The 18,865-nt window shown below is 40.1% G+C and overlaps 1 protein-coding gene across 8 annotated transcripts in view; it reads left to right on the top strand.

Moving 5' to 3' along the window:
- Positions 1 to 18,865, top strand: part of LOC115056913 (pleckstrin homology domain-containing family A member 7-like) — a 135,326-nt gene that overhangs the window by 75,033 nt on the left and 41,428 nt on the right. For all 8 annotated transcript variants that reach the window (XM_029523696.1, XM_029523695.1, XM_029523700.1 and 5 more), the window contains one exon: positions 16,704 to 16,821. In XM_029523696.1, coding sequence (XP_029379556.1) covers positions 16,704 to 16,821 — 118 coding nt within the window. The remainder of the gene's footprint in view (positions 1 to 16,703; positions 16,822 to 18,865) is intronic.

The raw sequence follows: 18,865 nt of genomic DNA, 5'->3' as shown, positions 1-18,865 counted from the left end.
GGCCTCAGATACGGGGGAGGGTTGGCACTTTTCTCTCCTTCCACCCTGGCTTGTAATGTAGGTCAATATTACAGATGGATTTGCATAAATACATCCCGGAGCTTAAATTTAGTACCATCCAGAAACAAACATGATAAAACCTGAAGCAAAGTGTCGCTTGATTTTAAGAGCTGCCTTCTTTGAGGCAGAAGGTGCATAGGGGGTTTGGTTTGTTTAGAGAGTGTTTGTCTTTGTCAGCCCTGTAAGGAAAAAAATATTGCACATCTTGCTCCAAGCAACATTTTCTTTAAACCAATGTCAGTAGAGTACAACTCAAAATGGGTTACTTATGTGTTTGGCACTTTTCCTGTGTTTTCAGTTATTTTATTGCTTTTGTCTTCTGTCTGGAACCAGAGTGCAACTGATCCAGTTTCAGTCCTCCTGCCATCTCTTCTCATGTCTCAGGTCCACTTCCCTGAGGTGAAACTGAATTTGAATGTAAATGTGTAAAACTGTCAAAAAGAAACCCAACCGAGAATTCATCCCTTTGCAGCAGTATGTTACAATGGAGCATCTGCATGAGACTGTTTATCATAACCACAATCATCTGTGCAAGCAGCTTATTGACGACCTTCAGTTAATTGCTGCCAGCTCCCTTTTATTTATTTATATGCACAGTGCCTTTAATTCATATTGTGTTTTAACCCTATGTTTTGCATTGTGTTATGTCCTAACCTGCTGCACGGTGCCAATATCGGAGCCTGAATTTCCCTGATAGCTTTCCTTTGAGGGATTAATACTATCTATCTGTCTGTCTGTCTGTCTGTCTGTCTGTCCATCCATCACAGCTAAAAATGAAGTCAGGTGGTACACATAGAGTAGCAACATCCACCTTAGAAGGGGGTTAGGGTTAGTATACTGGAGACCTTTTTTTAGTTTTCCTGTATAATTGCTATAATTACCACAAGCACAAAGATAATAAAGTGACCTGTCTGCAGCCATAGCCACATGAGCAGTCTTACTTTGGTGATGAAGGCCTGGCATGCTCCTGTGGGTTTGATCTGAAGGGAGGGACCAACTGGAAACTCTCCATGTAGTTCTTTATTGGTTTGTCATCGTAAGATGCCTGTTGGCACAGCTTTTACAGATAGTGTTACCTTTTTTTTCTTGTTGTTTTGTTGTTAGAGCCAACATTGACATTGTTCAATGATTTTGTAAGAGGCAACATTATACTGCTCCCTGTGGATCTGTCTAAGACTACCACACCAAGAAAACAAAGCAAAGCGCCAAACGGTGCTGGAAACATCAGATATCAAACAGTAAAACATATTACACAGACAAACTAAAGCATGACATGGAGAAAAACGTTGTAGTTCTAATAAGTGATTCCCTTTCCTGAGCAGAATGATGCTCTTTTCTAATGTGCATGGCACAACTTACAGTTTGTTATGAAGTGAAGGCATGCTGCGGTCCCCGTGCCACATAAACCCTGCTGCAGCCTCCGTCTGCTGACCTACAACATTAATGTCTCTCATTATTGTAAATTAGTTGTTTTACATGTACAATGCCCTCTGATGGTGGCATCTGGAGGCATTTGGTTGGATAAAAGATACATCTTTTTTGACTTGGATCATGAAAATAATTTCCTATTCCTGTCAGTATAATTTAATAATATCTGTCATTCTAATTAGTGTGTATATGTTTGTGTGTGTGAGAGAGAGAGAGACAGAGAGTAAGTGTGAGTGTGTGTTATAAAGCAGACAAACAAAATAATCATCTTGGTTTTGTTTTTCTGCTTAGTCCTGCTGTGATCTTGTTTATACGTCATTTGCTCTCAGGGAAAATAAATGACGAGATTTCCTGAATAACTGAAGTTCAGCATAATAAATTTCACTTCTTTTGACTGGTCATCATCAGACTGTGGGACGAATTAAAACCTAATCTTTTAATATCAAACCCGAAGAAATGGCTCATCCTCCAGAATAACTAAACGTCATCACCTCTGCAGGAGCTGGTTGCACTCGTGTGTTCCTTAACTCAGCTCTGAGTCACAGGCTGATGTTCTTCAGTATAGTTGAAGGGTTCCTCAGGTTAATAACTTGAAGATTTGACTAAATGATCCACTCCTGATTAATTAGAAGTCATGTTTGCTTCACCTATGCCCATTGTTAGTAATGTAACTATGACAACAACATCTAATCTGAAGGATACTTTTGTGTGTGAATCTAACCAACCGTGTCAACCCAGACCTGATACTCCTGTAGTGGCGCTACTTCAGGAGACCCCCATGGGTCATGCCGTCTGTGTCTTCTGTTTAAATTCAACAGTATTAATCCAATACGCTCGTTCAGCCTATTTTCTCTGGTCAAAAATGTACTCAGACCTTCTAACATTTGGCTTTTTTCATCAACGGAAAAGTGGCATTTCGACGTGGAAGAAATGGAAGAAATGGCTGTATGGTATAAGGGTACACAGGGGCACCGATCGACATTGATGTAAACACCCGGGAAAAACTTCTCTTGGTCTAATGTCTCTCAGAGCACAGACACACACTTGTGACCTGTCTGGAAACACCATGTCTACACCTTCCCCTGAGAGTCAGCTAAAGTTCTGAAATAACTTTTAAAAATACACAGCCAAGGCTCCAGTACTTTTCTATTAGCACCAACCTCTGAGACTGAGCTGAGACTTAGCAGATCCAGTTTTATCAGTTTGAATGCCGTCTAGAAGGTCACCGTCCCTCCCATGTCCCTACTGTGTGTGTGTGTTCAGTGTCCAGTCTGAACAGAGAAGCAGTTTACTGGCTGTGGAATGTCAATCTGTGCATAAAAACCTGTTCATGTTCACTAATTCTTCACCCAGAATGGCAGGGGGGCGGATCAATCCTGTGGACGTGTGGTATTGATTCCTTTTAAGAAATATCAAAACCTAATAAATATCAGTGGCTTCATTTCTCCCAACATTTACATTCTTTAAAATTAATTTGCTAAAATAGATGTAACACATCCAGTCAGTCCATGTCACATGGCTGTGGCAACCAATGGGACACGAGAGCCAAGCGGACACTGTGTAGCTGCTAGCACTATAAAAGCAACTTTCTTCTCCTGTGTTGCATCTGTTGTCTGTCGGTTTGAGTGCATCAATTGGGACTGTGAAAATGTAGGCTACGTTTCAACGGCGAACACCTCGACTGAGGAGGGTGAAATGCTCATTAGAAAGTTCTTCAGTAGGTTTTTCTGAGCATTGTTGTCAGGAAACTTGAATGTGTGACAATATTAAGAAATTAATAGTTGTTGTTTTTTTTTTTTTAGGGATTATAATTTTATTTTAATTTTTAATTAATAGTTATAATATGCCTTGATTTGTTTTTAAATGTAAAGTTTTTGTTAAATTTTTCTTAAAACCACGTCAGTTTGAAAACATATTGGTATCAGTGAAATTCTAACAAAATTATTGATATTGTATCAAAAATAAAAGTTAGGTAGTGCCCGTCCCTTCTGCATGGCCTAGGATAAGCTATTAGCATGTAAATCAATCCACGATCACCAACACCTGCTCTTTACAAGACAGCGTCTGTGACAGCAGAGAAAATCTACAAACATGCCTGCAACAAACTCATTTCATATGCAAGTGCTGCTACTTGACACACGTGCAGTGCAGTGATGGATCAAATGTTGAACAACAGCATGCAAGAATTAGATCAACTACCAGAAATGTCTCCTTTGTTAATTATTTCAGAGTTTTTTAGCCCACTGAGATTAAAAAATCTCTCTGCATTCACTTCCATTGACAGAGCCCAGTTAAAGGAAGGTTTTCAGCTCTCTGTGAACAGTTAAGAACCAAAGATGATCTGTGGTTCACATCATAATGATTTTCGCCTTGCATTTTCTTTGAGTGTGTTATTTCACGTGCACCGGGCGGGAACACTAACTTGTCCTGCTTTAATTCTTCCTGAACAAATCTAAGCCAAGTTCAGTCACTAGTTGGGTGAACAATTACTGGAGCTTTTGTAGCTGCTAATCTAATGAAGACACACATTAAAATGCAATGAGGCTTCACTGCACTGGCTCCATTTCTAGAAAACTATTTTTGCTATTCATTTTTTCCCTCCTTTCTGTCACCATCATGGGTTCTTTTTTAATTTCCTGTTCTCTCCAGCTCCATCCATCCCACCTGTTCACTTATTCTGCCTTCCCAGTCTGTCTCCATTCTTGCCCTTCTTCTCATGACTCTGCCTGTTTTGTTCTTTCCCCTCATTTTCCATCCTCGTTCCCTCTTCATTCTTTTTGCCTTCATCTTTGTGTCACACTCTGGTGTACAGTTTTGAATTTATCACCTCATTTAAATAAATTCAAATTAGTTTAGTTTAATTTAATCTTACTTTCATTCTAATGGGTATGGTAGTACAGAGACAATAAATGGATCCAACTAGTATTTAGCATTCAAAGTCACTTGAAAGTGAAAGAAAGATGGAAAGTTGATGCTCGGATGTCCAGGTCTAATCATGCTTATCATTGAAAGCATGTTATACATTAGATAGTTTCCATTTATCACGCTTACAGGAAATCCATTTCTGTCAGCCTCCTGTCACTGCCATTGATCACGTGCTATCATGTCTTTTCCATGTTTCCGAAGTAGCACTTCTCTCTCAGTCTGATGGTGCACTCTCTCCCTCTGTGTCACGTTTTTCTTGTAGTTAGGCATTTCTCACTCCCCCAGCCTCTCATGCACTCCTGTTTCTCTTCAGTCCCTCTTCCCCTTTTTTCCTCCACTCACTCCTACTCCATCCTCCATCTCTGCGATCCAGATGAGGTGGGAGCAGGTTACATTTCTCCTGCGTTCTGATGGATCTGTCTTATTAGCAGCTGCGTAGGTGTGAAGCAGGCCTGTCCAAACTGCTGTGATAATGTGTTAGTGCAACACACTCGTGCACACACACACACACACCTCTGCATATGCACACAATTTGGCCATTTGGCTGTGTGTTATATTTGCATTTAATTCCTCCCTGTGTAATATTGCAGTGTTATACTCAAGGATGCTCTTTGCTGTGACTGTGAGAGGCTCCAAAATACCAACACATTATCACAGTAAAGGAATTTGTTGAGGGCAAATGCATAATGGGTTGGAAAGATCAAATAAAGTCACATCTAAATATTCAACAAAAACAGCCAGAGAGAAAATTATGTATCAGGTTGATGAGAAGGAAACTTAATACCCTGTCTATATTTCACTGACTGACCAGTGTTTTGTCCTTTTTTTTTTTTTTAACCGGTTCAAAAATGTTGATTGAAAATATTGAATAAAGTGCCCCAGGATATAATTTCAAAAAGTAATGCTTCCATTGTGGGTTAGGCTTAGAGTTAGGAAACGGATATGAAAATTTCATACCAGAATTATCCTGAATTGATCATGAGCTATGAAAAGAGAATCAACTGGAACATCCAACACAATGGAAAGAACAGCAAGTGTTAGGTTTTGTGTTGCAATTGTGTTGCAATGACATCTGAGACAATATCTCATAGGAATTCATAGATAGCTGCTTTGTTTTTCAAATGTTTGTCTCCATAAAAAACTAACCACAGATGGGAGTTAGGTGGGCCATGACTTTAATTGTTAGATCCTCATTCTGAAAAAGTTTGACATGCACTTTTTCGTTTAAGATTAAATGAGATTTTGGCATTATTTCACAGGTTTTCGGTCGTATTGTGTCTCCCCACATAGTGGAATCGCTTAAACTGATGCACGTGTGCAGTATTTAAGTCAGTAGAGCTGAAGTCTATCAGGGGTCCTGTATCTTTCAGCTTTTATAGTCGAGTACAAATGGGATCGCTTGTTGCCCATTTTTTAAAATTACAGTACGTCAGAGCTAAGTAGCTTGGTATTAGTCTTTGTTCATAATAATGGGCTAGTCATGCTTCATGTGCCGTGTCAGGTTGGAAACACTTATGCAATTCTATTTCTCCAACTGCTACCTATGTAGGAGGCTGATATTATACACATCCACCCTCTGTTAGCTGTGAACTCTAATTATCCAATTACCATCACACCACTGCAAACAAGTCAAGAGAAACCACTGTGCCATCACAAACGTCTGCTGTGATGCCATTCAGAGCCTTGGATAGGCCGCGGTGAGTCACTTGAAAACTCGAATTTCAAAATTTCTTTTTTATTCAAGGACTGAGCTTTTTCAGCTTTGCTTCACTTTCATGTACTTACAAACACATTCATACCTTTGCTGTGGGCCACAGAGCCTCTTGGCTGGAGCAGAGTTAACCTTTAGATAACTGCCGCCCTGTCGAGGCCGCATGCTGGCACACAAGTTGTGGAGTTCACTCGAGCAGATACTCAGCTTTAGGTCTGTCACTTCTACATCCGGCTCTGCTTGCACCAACCAGAGCCCCCCTACCCTAATTTTTTTCTTTTTATATTTAATGTCAACTTAATGTCAGCGTTAACTTTGATGGAGGAATAAGTTCACAGGCCATCAAAGCAGAAATGAAACGCCATCTGAGAGCATTATTAGCAGCAGGGTGTGTGTGGTCTGGCGTCAGCGAGCCTGCTCATGAGGTTTATCACAGATTAAAAGGGCTAATATGTCAGGACTTTACAGCTGCTAGGAGTGTTTTATCAACTCTGCAATAGTAGTGATGGAATAACTTCCTTGACTGCTGCTGTCTGGGTTTCAGTATCGTCTGAATCTCAAGTGTGTCTGAGTCTATTCGCACCACATCTGTCTGTCTTCTTCTTCTTGACTCCACAGTTTGCATCAGTGATACTAGTATTTTGGTTTTCCTGGATAATTTTAAGGAATCTACATTTCAAGGTTTATTAAAATGTTACCTCTGGTGTTTGGTGTTATTTCAGGCTTTATTGTTAATCCTAATAAAGAAATATATCAGGACTTTTTAATTTCCAGCATGTGGTTGCAGGGCAACATCATGTAAATCTCTCTTCCGTTGTTTTAACACCACTTTGGCAGCAAAATCCTATTTTTTCCTATTCATTTTCATATCTGTAAATACTTTTTAAAACTGGAGATTTTTGTTGAAAGTATCTCTGGAACCTGTCTACTCAAATAGAAGCAGAATTTCAGTCAGAGTCAGCCTGCCTATTTTATCCCTTAACTATGTCAATGGAATTTAACTGAATCCCCATCTGTCCTGCTCTCATATTTGTCTCTTTCGGGTCTTTGTCCCCTCTGTCTCTCTTTGAGCTCTCCACTGGCTGGTGTCTCTCCTCCCTGTGGCTGTCCATGTGTATTTATGTCTCTGTCCTGTCCTCTTCTTGTTCATATGGGATCTGGTATTTTAGAGGAAGTCACGCCAGAAAATGTGATGAGTGGTTTGCCAAGGCAACACTGCCATTGTCTGTTGCCATGGCAGCAGCGCAGAATACAGGTGTAGATGGAATATGTGGTCGGGTTAAAGGGTGTTTATTGTGCCAAACACGGCAAACTTGGTGTAAACTTCCGTACAGGGTGCTCAGTTACGAATACATGCAAAAATATTGCCACACTAAAGCAAACCAGAACTGCTCACTGCTCCTTGTTTCCTCAGAGTGACGGCATACTATCACAAAGCACCGTATGTCGACATCCTGGTTAGCATGTTGCACAGACCAGATGTCAAGATTTCAACTTGCATAATAGAGCAGGTTTTTTAGAGGTTTTTTATTTAAATGAGCCGTTGGATGTGAAGTTGAAAATTTCTGCATGCTGCACTTTAATTGATCTTTAGAACGTATTTCTATTTTCCTACCTAGGCCCACGAATGGTTTTATTTAAAAAGAACCATCTTTTGTTCAGGGAGTTTTAGTTTTTTGCATTTTTCTGTACCAAAGGTGTGCTGAACCATGATCTCAAAACCGAGGTGCATACTGAACTGTGACTTAGCATACTGTTAAATTAATACTGTGTTATCACTGTGCCAGAGATTGTGTATGGCCAGTAAAGCACAGGATTATCACACTGGTGTTCCCATCTACATCTCTTTTGTTTTACCCCTACTGTAACCACTTATCAGTATTGTAACCTTGGCAACAGCACATGATTTACCCTTTAAGTACTTATTTTAACCCAAACCACAGCTTTTGTTCTTGAATGTAAGAGCCATCAAGGGTGTAACTATATTTTAAATGTCAGCTGTACCTGTGTGGGCTGCCAAAAATACTGATTTTCATATTTTATTGCAGTGTTTCCATGAGGAACTGTTTGGATTAGCCATGATTTTAAGTGTCTTGACTTTTCCTGTTTTCTTGTGAGTTATCATTCAAATACAGGAGGTCATGTGTCAGAATCCTCTTGATTTTTACTTTTCCTGGACAAATAAATCTTTCTCAGATCTTCTTTTTCATTGCATGGCCACTTTTTCCTCCCACAGCCATGTAAACTCCTACTGAACAGACAATGAATGACCTCTGACCACTGCTGTACTGTCACTCTGGACTCATGGCCAGTGTTGCTGAGTGAGATTAATATGCATTATGATTTGGATCTGGAGAGCTGCACTGTTGTACTCTCTCTGGGCTACTAAGGGGCCGTCTTAAGTGTTGGTGGTTGTTATGTATTCATAGTTGGAGAAGCACAATGCACATTTGCTGCAGGACGAGGAAGAAAATAGCCAAAAGAAACGGAACATTGTGTTCTCACTGTTTGTCTTTGAGCTGTCATTGGCGATACTTGGTCCCGTGTTTCCATGTAATTTTATTAATAATGGTATCTAACTTTTGAAGTCACTCAAATAATTGTCCTTTGGTTGTGGTGAAATAACAGCCCAGTCCATTTTGGTTAGATGTGTTGATGTCTCTGAATTGAGTCCTCCCCGTTCCAATGCTGCATCACTCACAAAATTCCTCCTTCAGTGAAGTCATTAAAAAGGTTCTCCTGTGATTTAATATTACACTTCAATAAAGAGACAGATTGGAAAAAAGTGAACTGAAGCATTTCAGTTTTCAGTGACAGCGTCCATACGAATGTTCACCCATCTCATTCTGTATCACAGTAACTCAGGAACACATTGAGTGAAACTCTTGCACAAACATTCATTTAGACTTGAATACAGGCTGACTAGAATTTGATGGTCAAAGACTGTTTTGGCTTGCTTTCTGAACACGCTATCTCAGAAACTCCTGAAGAAATCCCTTCAGATTTGGCACAAATGCCAAATTGGACTCAAGAATGCTTATGAGAGATTGTTGGTTAAAAGTTAAGGGTCACTGTGACATTTATGGCCTTTTTCATACGATATCTGAAGTGTTCATATCTGTGTCTCCCCCTTGTGAATGGGACATCTCAGTCATACCTGAAGGGTAGCTCAGAGGGAAGAGGGAGAGAGAGAGACACAGCTCTGGGAAAATCTAATGCTCAGTTATCCTGTACACATTTATGACATAATATAATTATAAATGCATTTAGATTATTAATAAGCATCAAACAGTGTCAGCCTCAGATGAGTAAAATACTCCTCCTGAAGGTAAGTTAAAAGGTGTGAGGTGACTGTAGCCTTTAAGGTGCAACAGGAATATACAGCAGCGCCTTCTATAGGAAGAAATTGTGTAATTTGTCTGTTTGCTATCACCACTCGGGACTCTGCTCTCCTGTATCCATCAGTCATCAAACACAGGGGGAATGGGGAGGGGACTTTCTCAAGAGGCAATGAAACCTGCATCACTGACTGCCTTTTGTTGTGTGCAAAGGAAGCATCCAGGCCCAAAAACAAAATATTTCCCTTCGTTATCACTGTTCTTCATGATTATTTTGGTTTATAAAGCAGAAAGGTGAAATCCTCCAATCTGACTGTTGTTGACTGTGATATATTGAGCGTAAACCACAGCTACTATTCTAAAGCCTTGTCACAGCATATCGTTCTGCGTCAGGGAAGCAGCAATATACTCATGACCACGACCAACTGTTAGCAGGTAGCAAAAAGGACCCCTCAGCTGTGGTATAATGATAATAATAATAATAATAATAATACCGCGGCCTGTGTGCAGCTATGTTTCCATGACAACAACCAACTGTTATAGCAGGTAGCAAACCTTAGTGTCAGTGTTTTGACAAAATGAACAAATAGACTAAATGAGTTGAATTCACATTTAAGGTTAACGTTCACCTCCAGGGATGGTTGACAACGGTAGATTGGATTGAACAGTGACTTTCTCCTAAGAAAAAAAAAACAAAGCAAAGGAAAGACGACATGCAGAGCTAACGTCAGGAGAGTTGGGACGATACATCACGACAGGCCGAGGTATACGTTCATTATACCACAGCTGAGCGGCGTTCTTTGGCCCAACGTGAAGAAATGAATTATTAATTATTACATGGCTTTGTTTCACACCCAAATTCAGATTGGCCACTTTTATTCTGCTCCTGTGCCAAATTCTCAACACAATGCTGACTTCTAATAAGAATAACCACTTTGTGGCAAAAAGATCAGTGTGTTTGACAGCTCAACAGACTGTGTTTAGAAAGGGCGTAAATCAATTTAAACTGGGCTTCACTCTGTGGTGGTGCTAATAGCCTAAAGGTCAGAATTGCTGGATTGTAATGGGAAATTTTACAGTTCGAATAATACGACCAACTGGGAAAGTCTTGGCAGGGAAATCAAGCAAATCAAGCTTTTGCCTCCTACTGTGTCTACTACAATCAATGTGCCCTTGAGAAAGGCACTTAAATCACAGCTGCTTCACTAGATCTGCTTTGTAAATTCCCAGTGTGATTTTTCTAACATACTGCATGTGTACTTGTTGAATGATGTCTCACTGGGTATTTGCTCAAGCCAGAAATGTGATGTCTTTTCTATTTACAAAATCTGAAAATCACTGTTCATTCCCATTGTTGGTGCTGGTTCAAGGACAATACTTCACTCAGTGTAAGAAATGGAGCCATGACGCTGATGCTATTTTCGTGGAGTAAAAATCATTAATTGCAGTGTCAATTGAGTTTATATATTTAATTTTGCTATTCAATTTAGACACAGCCCACAAACTGACAAAAGGAATGAACAACATTTAGAGTCGAAGGTCAGAATAAAGAAAATAAAATGTACATTAGTAGTCAGGATGATACACTGCAAATAACAGGGAATGGCTTTTTGAGGCTGATAAGTTGAGCTCCTGCCTCCTTAAATCTGGTAAAGCTGCCAAACTTTTAAGGAACTGTTGTCTGGTGCATTTCAAACACTGAAACACACCGACACGCACTGACACACACACACACACCACAAATATTTTCCCTGATTGAGGTTAGCTCTGAAAGTCAGTCAGTCACCATAGACTCCCTGGGGAAAAAAACGCTTGATTCCTGGAGTAAACAATAAATTTGGTTTCTATAGCTGATTTTGTTCCACATGACAACAGCATGACAATTTTAATTTTTCTATAAATAGGCATTAAGATGCTATTTTGAGCATATAAATGCGTTCATGCTGAGAAGAACAGAATATGCAGGCATTACAGAAAATTGAGGGAAGCCTTCAGTTTAGATTTTATTGAGTAGAATAATGAGTACACTGTGTGCTACATGTGAGTAGACTGACTGAAGTATCTGATTTCAGAAAGTGCACAAGCATCACAACTGTTCATTTTGTGATGCCGCAGAGGCTACACTCAGTCAATAGTCATTTCATGTTTTTTGACATAATAATGCAAGAAAATAAAATCACTTATGACACTGCAACTTTTCAGTCTGTTACCCTTGCATAGTAAAAGCACTCTACTGAGGAGTTGAAACACTGATGGAGCCGAAGCTCAGTTTTTAGTGGAGTGTTTCACTCTCCGTTCATTTTGTTGCTCATGAATTACTCAGTGTCTTCTTTTCCTTCTTCTCAGTTAAACTACTTTCCATCTGATCAGAGAGGTTTGCTGGCTCAGTGAGGACCAAGGTTATAGACGTATTACATAAGAAACATCATGAACAATTAAAAGTAGAACTGGTGCACACAGTCTGAACAAGGGGATATTATAATTTAGATGATTTGATGGACTCCTATGGCAGGGTATAGGGTGGTGGTTTGTCACTCATTGTGGTTTCTTCCCCTTTCTCTTTCGTCTGGTGAAGTCACTTTAAATCTTACTGAGTCACATTGGAAACTCCCAGTAGAGTCTGATGCGGACGTAGGAGGTGAGTCTTGTACACTACAAAGCAAAGGTCTCTTTTCTGTGGTTTAAGGTTGTTTCTGTGAAGAAATCTTTCACTTGATCTCACCTTCAGTCTCTTTGTTCATAAAACTTTGTCATTGGTTCGGTCTTTCTTTGCAGAAAAACATGGCTAAACTTCCTCAGAACAGACTTTATTTTAAGAAGAATAAATGAATAAAAAAGGAAAAGTTTTGTTCTTGTTGGCCAGAGGATTGGCCCAAAATGTCGGATGCCTGTCTGTGTTTGCCTGTTTGGAGAGGGTAAAGTACAACAGCTTTTAATCAAAGACCAGTGACTTTCCCTGATATCAGTCATTTGTTAAAAATCCGTTCTATTCAAAAGCTGTCCAGTGAATAAATTATTTTGACTTTGACCAAAATGCATCTAATTTACATTTAATAGTCCGTGACCTTTCAAAAGTTCGCATGAAATTCTCTTGACAGCAAAATTCAAATACGTTTCTCTCTCTCTCTTTCTGACTATCTCTCTTAACCCAATCACACAACGATTGAGACATTTACATTATGCATCTGCAGATATATATTGGTTGTACACTGAAAGTGGTGGATGTGTTGGTGTGCTGCAGTGCAGCCTGTAATAAGGAGGGCAGAGAGGAGAGTGCATGGAGTCTGTGATGTTGATTTATTCCAAAAATATCTTCATCTCAGATAAATAAGATTTTTTTTCCTCTTTAGTAATAGAGAAGCCACAGACACATGCATGCAGACATAACTTAAAGTAAGAATGATTTATTTGAAAAAGGTAGCAGTATTGTAGCTTTAGATAATTAGGTTGGATTTTTGCATCAATGGATGCATTACATTGCCAGGGTTGTCCCCTGTGAAACTAATTAGACGAATTTATACATATACTCTGCCCACTGTGGCCCCCTGACAATAAAAACTCCAGCGTGGAACGTCTTTTCTGTCACGTCAGTTTCACCACAGTGCGACAGCAGCAGTGACATGGCTGTCATCACGCAGAGAGATACTGAACGTACCAAGAAAGCAGGCAGTCATATTTCACTGGGATTTGCTGTCTGAACTGTGTTTTTGTGTATGTGTGTGTGTGTGTGTGTGTGTGTGTGTGTGTGTGCGCACGCTCTGTTGAACCTACACTGTTTTCTAGATATATTCATTCACAGTAGAGGGTAGATGAGCAGTCAACAAAGTCAACACTGACACAAACTGACTAAATGTCATATTTTGGAAATGTAGTTAAACCGTAGGGCAGCACGGTGGCGTAGTAGTTAGGACTGTCTTCCCACAATAAGAAGGTCACAGGTTCGGTTCCTGGGTCCTTTCTCTGCTGAGTTTACATGTTCTCCCCGTGTCTGCGTGGGTTTCCTCCCACTGTCCAAAGACATCCAGCGTAACTGGTGATTGTAAATTGTCTGAGTGCTTGTCTGTCTCTGTGTGTTGGCGACTGGCGACCTGTCCAGGTTGTACCCTGCCCGTTGGCTGGGATTGGGTCCAGCAGCCCCGCAATCCGGAAAGGGTTAGGGTTAGATGGATGGATGGATTGTTAAAGCATGCTCTTTCCCAAGATAAGAATGTTCAAGGGTTATAAATAAAATGTGAAATCAGGCTTTTCATTTTTAACTTGTTTATCTGAAAATGTTCATTTTTTCTTAACATGCTCTCAATTTAAAAATATAAAAGCTCTGAAATGGTTCTGTGCCAAAGCACAAAAAAAGAAATTTCTTCAAATTTTCTCCAAGCAAAACATTATAGTCAGGTTTAGTATGTCCAATACTTATTTAACTTCACACTAAAGAAGATACAAAACAGAAATTCAACACATTGGCTGTTTGGTGCGATTACTTTAATTTGACACATTCACATCCTAAATTTATTTCCACCAAGAACTCAGTATGTTTGATCATCAGCATCAGCACAGCACAGTTAAATCAGTCTGAAGTAACACTGAGTGGATGTTCACGCTGTGTAGCTGTGGGGGCTAACAAACTTGCAGGGCTTCCATGTTGTATCCATGGAAACATAAGAGAAAAAAAAACTGCCTGTACAGGAAATAAATAAGAGCATGATCTCCAGTTAGTCTTGGTTTTTGCTCTTTTTTAAACAAACACAGTAGAAAAGACTGCAGAGTAGATCTAGTTCTTTTTTTACTGAGGCCGGTTAGCGGAGACGATGTTTGCCGGGTGTTGAGCTGTTCTCATAAATCACTGGATGTGAGGGGAGCACCTGTTAAAAACCAGTCCAAGATTAGCTGCGTGTCTCAGTCTGAAAGCAAAACCCTGAACAGAGAGAATGAACCTTGAACTTGAACTTAACCTGCATTGCATTTCTTTCCTGAACATGTTTTTTTATATTATTTTTATCTTTTTATGACAGCAGACCGGGGTCATGAAAGCACTGGACATCATGCTTTCAGAAATGTCTGGGTGACTCTGCTGATCTCTGAATAGCTTGCTGTGTGGCTCGCTCATTTACAGTCCTCTGATCACAGATGACATACCTCTGTTAGCTGTTTGTACAACCTGCTCTGGCCTCACACTGATCACACTGCTTCGTCACTTAGTGTGCCACTGTCTACAGGAATGAAATGCTATGCAACCTTGCTGATGCACTACAGCTTTCTAGTTTGACTTTAATTTGTGTTAATAATGGTTGCATTATCTAGGAGCTGAAAAATTGTGTCATCATTTTGGTTTGTGAAACCTTCTCAGCAGATGTTGGATCACTTTCAGCTTCATGATCAGTTTCCATTGAAGGTTGTTATGAGTTGCTACTAATAATGGAGAGTTGGGAGGTTTGGTCCATAAACGACATCATGTTGAACAGTTGCAATGAGCAAATACTGGCTAGACAGTAATATATGGCCCATCAGAGCTTTGTGTTTTTTTTAATCAGACACTCCATCATTGAGCTGTTAGAATCTCCTGCCACCTGAAGACGCTTAAGGTTGGTCCATGATCCATGTTGAAAGGCATAGGGTCACAGGCAGCACTATAAAACGGGCAGAATGATAAATCCCCATCATGGCAGCAACAATTTCCCACAGATGCTTTCTTTCTTTCTTTTGCCTACAAAATAAAAGCACTTTTTTTTTCTTTTCTTTTCTCTATTCGTTATTCCTCCTGGAACAGCAGCCATGTGATATGAAACTTTAACACCAGTTCAGTAAATCAGTCAAAAGTATAATAAAAACTGATGTTGATCCAGCTTTCAAATTACTTTTAAAGGAAGAAAATAATTAAAAGTAACATTTAGTTCAGACGCTGGTGCTAATTTGTCTTGTTGAAATATGCAGTTATATAACATAGCTTACTGCTGCATGCACTTTTATTTTTCTGCTGCGAATCTGGTTTGGTTCTATTTATTAAAGAGTCATGTAAGGTAATAGGGTAACCTAAGGGTACAAGTGGGGAATAGATGCACGCACACACACAGAAGAGAATTTATTGATTGCACTCGAAGGTGTGTGCTATGGGGACTGGAAAATTAAGGACATCCTGACTTCAGGTCATTTAGCTGCCTCACTGTCAGATGTTGGCTGTCACTGCATAAACACACACACACACGCACCCACATTTCCATTATTTGTCAGAACACCCATAATGCATTCTCTCATTCTCTAGTCTAGACCCTTATCTTAAGCTTAATGATGCTCATGTCGTTCTGTCTATAAAAGCAGAATCTCCCAGTCTGCTCTATATTAACACGTGGACTGCACAGTGTGGCAGATATTGCAAATGTAAATTATGTTAGAATGGTTGTTTTTACATTTTATTTTCACAGGAAATAAATATTAAGCGGTTGATTTTTGTTGGGTCTTGTACTAGACAAGCATTTTCTCTTACGTCTGGACATTATGATTTGTTGGCCAGTTGTTTATTATTATATTTTGATTAATTGTGAAGGCAAAGTTAAAACTGTTAGAGTATCAAAGTGCTCAGTCTGTGTTTAGAAACTGACCCCTAAAATCAGCTAACCCTAACCCAAGACCTCGGGATCTTTGTGATGCCACAAAAAAGCAGCCACTGCCTTCAGCCATGCCCCGAGCCCCGCCCACCATCCAATCTTACAGGCGTTGGTGTTAACCTGAAAACAGTCAAGCTCTCGAGAGAAGATGTAAAACTACACAAACACTTTCACAAATAAATGCCTTAGTCTAATTCTAATCTCAACTCCAAAACCAAATATTTATCTATTCTTTTCATCCAGACTCCATTCTCTATCCTGACTCTCCCTCCTCACACTCCATGGAAACTCATCCATTTTTCCTCCTTGGTACTTAAAACGCGTTATTTGAGGCTCCTTGAAATGTGCTTGATGATAATGAGCTGCAATTCACACAGTGTATTAACAATGAAGTTGCAGTTGACTGTGGGTCGTGAATGGAAACAAATTTAGTTCCACATCTAGAGATTTTAATGATCATCCCGCCGCTGTCCTGTCTCTCTGAATCAAGGCAGAAATCAATCCCCACACTCGAAGTGTCTGTAACCATGGCTGTAGAGCTCTTAGGCCCCAGAAAAAATGCACCCATGAATATAAACGCTACATCACATTTGAGAAAGTGTTATTGATCCTTTGTTTGTATCTTTTTGTGTTGTCATCTAGGCCGCAGGGTGCTCGTATGATGTCCAAACCGGCAGGTGAGCAGCTCTCCAGCACCACCATCAGCGAGGCCTCCACCACCTTCACCTCCTCCACTGTAGACACCACCCCTGCCTCCAAGGTTTGTGCTTGTGTGTGTTTGTGAGACTGAGTGAGTGAAGGTTGTTTGTTGCCTTTTTATTGTGCTTGTATCTAAAGTTCCTCACATTATGGTGAGAACAGCATTGTTTATTGTGAGCTGCGATGTTGGGGACATATCTGTCATCTAAAGTACGTGAGTCAGCGGTGTGTGTCAGTGTGTGTGCATTTAGATCATTTACTATTAAATTCCTTTCATAGAAAAGTGTAATTCTCTGAGAAAACCTTCATCCAGTGATGACAATGACAAAATAGACTCAGTTAAAAAAGTCCATTAAACACAGTCAGTGTTGTATAAAATATTCAGCTTCCTAACAGATGTGTAAAGGTTAGAGACATCTCAGAATCAGGAGAACCAGTGGGATAGAAAAAATCAACAGTAAATGACATAAAGAGACTAGTTGTCATCCAGAGATTAATGCTGCTTTAAAAAGACAAAGGAGAGTGGAGAACATTGCATTGACCCTTTGTATCGTTATCAAACTCAATCCTTGTTGGAAAGGCAAATGCAAACTTTAATCACACCAAGCAAAGATTCACAAGTCAGGTCAGTGCTGGTCTCGGATGCTAATCGGAATTGTTTTGATGGGTGAAGTGAAATGGATTAATTTGGTAACTGCTGTTAAAATGTTAAACACAGCTCAGTGTTTTAATGAGCCAGGGTGAACCCACAGACCCTCTGACACTGGCTTGACAACGCAGATGGCAGAGCCTCTGCCATCAGCCTCTGTAAACTGTGGGGAATCAAGCCTTAGGTGCTTCGGCCAGCAGTGAAATAACATCAAGTCATTTAGTAGTTTGCTTTGCTGTTTTTTTCTTTTGCTCTTGTTCCACATAGTTTGACCCCAATGTTCTGAAATGACTCTGTCCAACTGTCTGCTGCTCCCTTCGGTGTCAGTATTAGGATGAGATCCACAGTACTGTGTATTTCATTATATAATAATATAATCATATTCATATAAGGAGTCATATAACCATAATGTTAGCAAGGCTGAGTGAAAAAGACCCAACAGCCACCTCAGTATATAAAGTGTGTTGACTGGAGGTGTCATTGTAAAGATCACGTTCTGACACTCATGTCAGTGAGCGTTTTTAGTTTAGGTTTTGCATGAAGAGTGAGTAAACCCACAGGATTCCTGACCCTTCCTTTGCAAACAGCACTGTCAACCTGTCAGATGGTACTGTGAGTCCAGCTGCAGATGCCTAAATTAAACTTCCAGACAGACATGAGTTAATTTGGGCTTCATACCAACACAAACTGCCACCACCAAACAAAGTATAGCAGAGATCTTCAACCCACAGTGTGTAACTTCCGCTGGTAGGGGTCTGTCAATCAAAAAAAAAAAAAAAACAAACGAATCTGCTGGGTGAAATCGTGAAATAGCATGGGACCATGGGAATTGTCCTCGCAACCGCTGCTGTCAGCTCCTCCTGGTTTGGAATCCTTTCATGTCACTTGTGAAGCTGGGGGCTGAAGTTTCCCTCCAGTAGAAATACAGAATAAAGCAGGTTCACGTTCAAGTCAGTGTTTTACTATTTGCTAGATGTGGGACCTCAGGTAGAACGTCATCTAGTTAAAATATATAGTTAAAACAACCAAATTAAAAGTGTCTAGCTTGAAATTCCTGTCAACAACCCCAACGCTTACAAATGCACAGAGGATGTCATGTCTGACATTCATTAAAGTCACTAACATAACACAGGTCCAGTCAGTTTTGGGCTTTTTAGTGTTGATACGTTGCTAGACCATAATGTTGATGGTGGCACTCCCCTTCCCCACTGGCTGTTTTTGGCTGACTCATACCAGCTGAGATTATGATGAATGGAGGTCTTTTGCTCGGTTGACTGGGATCTATAACAGATGTACAAGAATGAAGGTGCAAGTCGACGGAGGGTTGGTGATGGCGACGGGGTCAGCGCAGTTCTCGATTGATTCTAGCAGGATTTGGGGATCGGGGGGTGATGTAATCACAACAGACCTGTCTACCATGCAGGAGCAGAGGGACATTTTTACCATAGAAGATTGT

This window comes from Echeneis naucrates, chromosome 16, assembly GCF_900963305.1.
Source record: "Echeneis naucrates chromosome 16, fEcheNa1.1, whole genome shotgun sequence".
Classification (NCBI taxonomy): domain Eukaryota; kingdom Metazoa; phylum Chordata; class Actinopteri; order Carangiformes; family Echeneidae; genus Echeneis; species Echeneis naucrates.
This window is presented reverse-complemented; position numbering and strand designations above follow the sequence as displayed.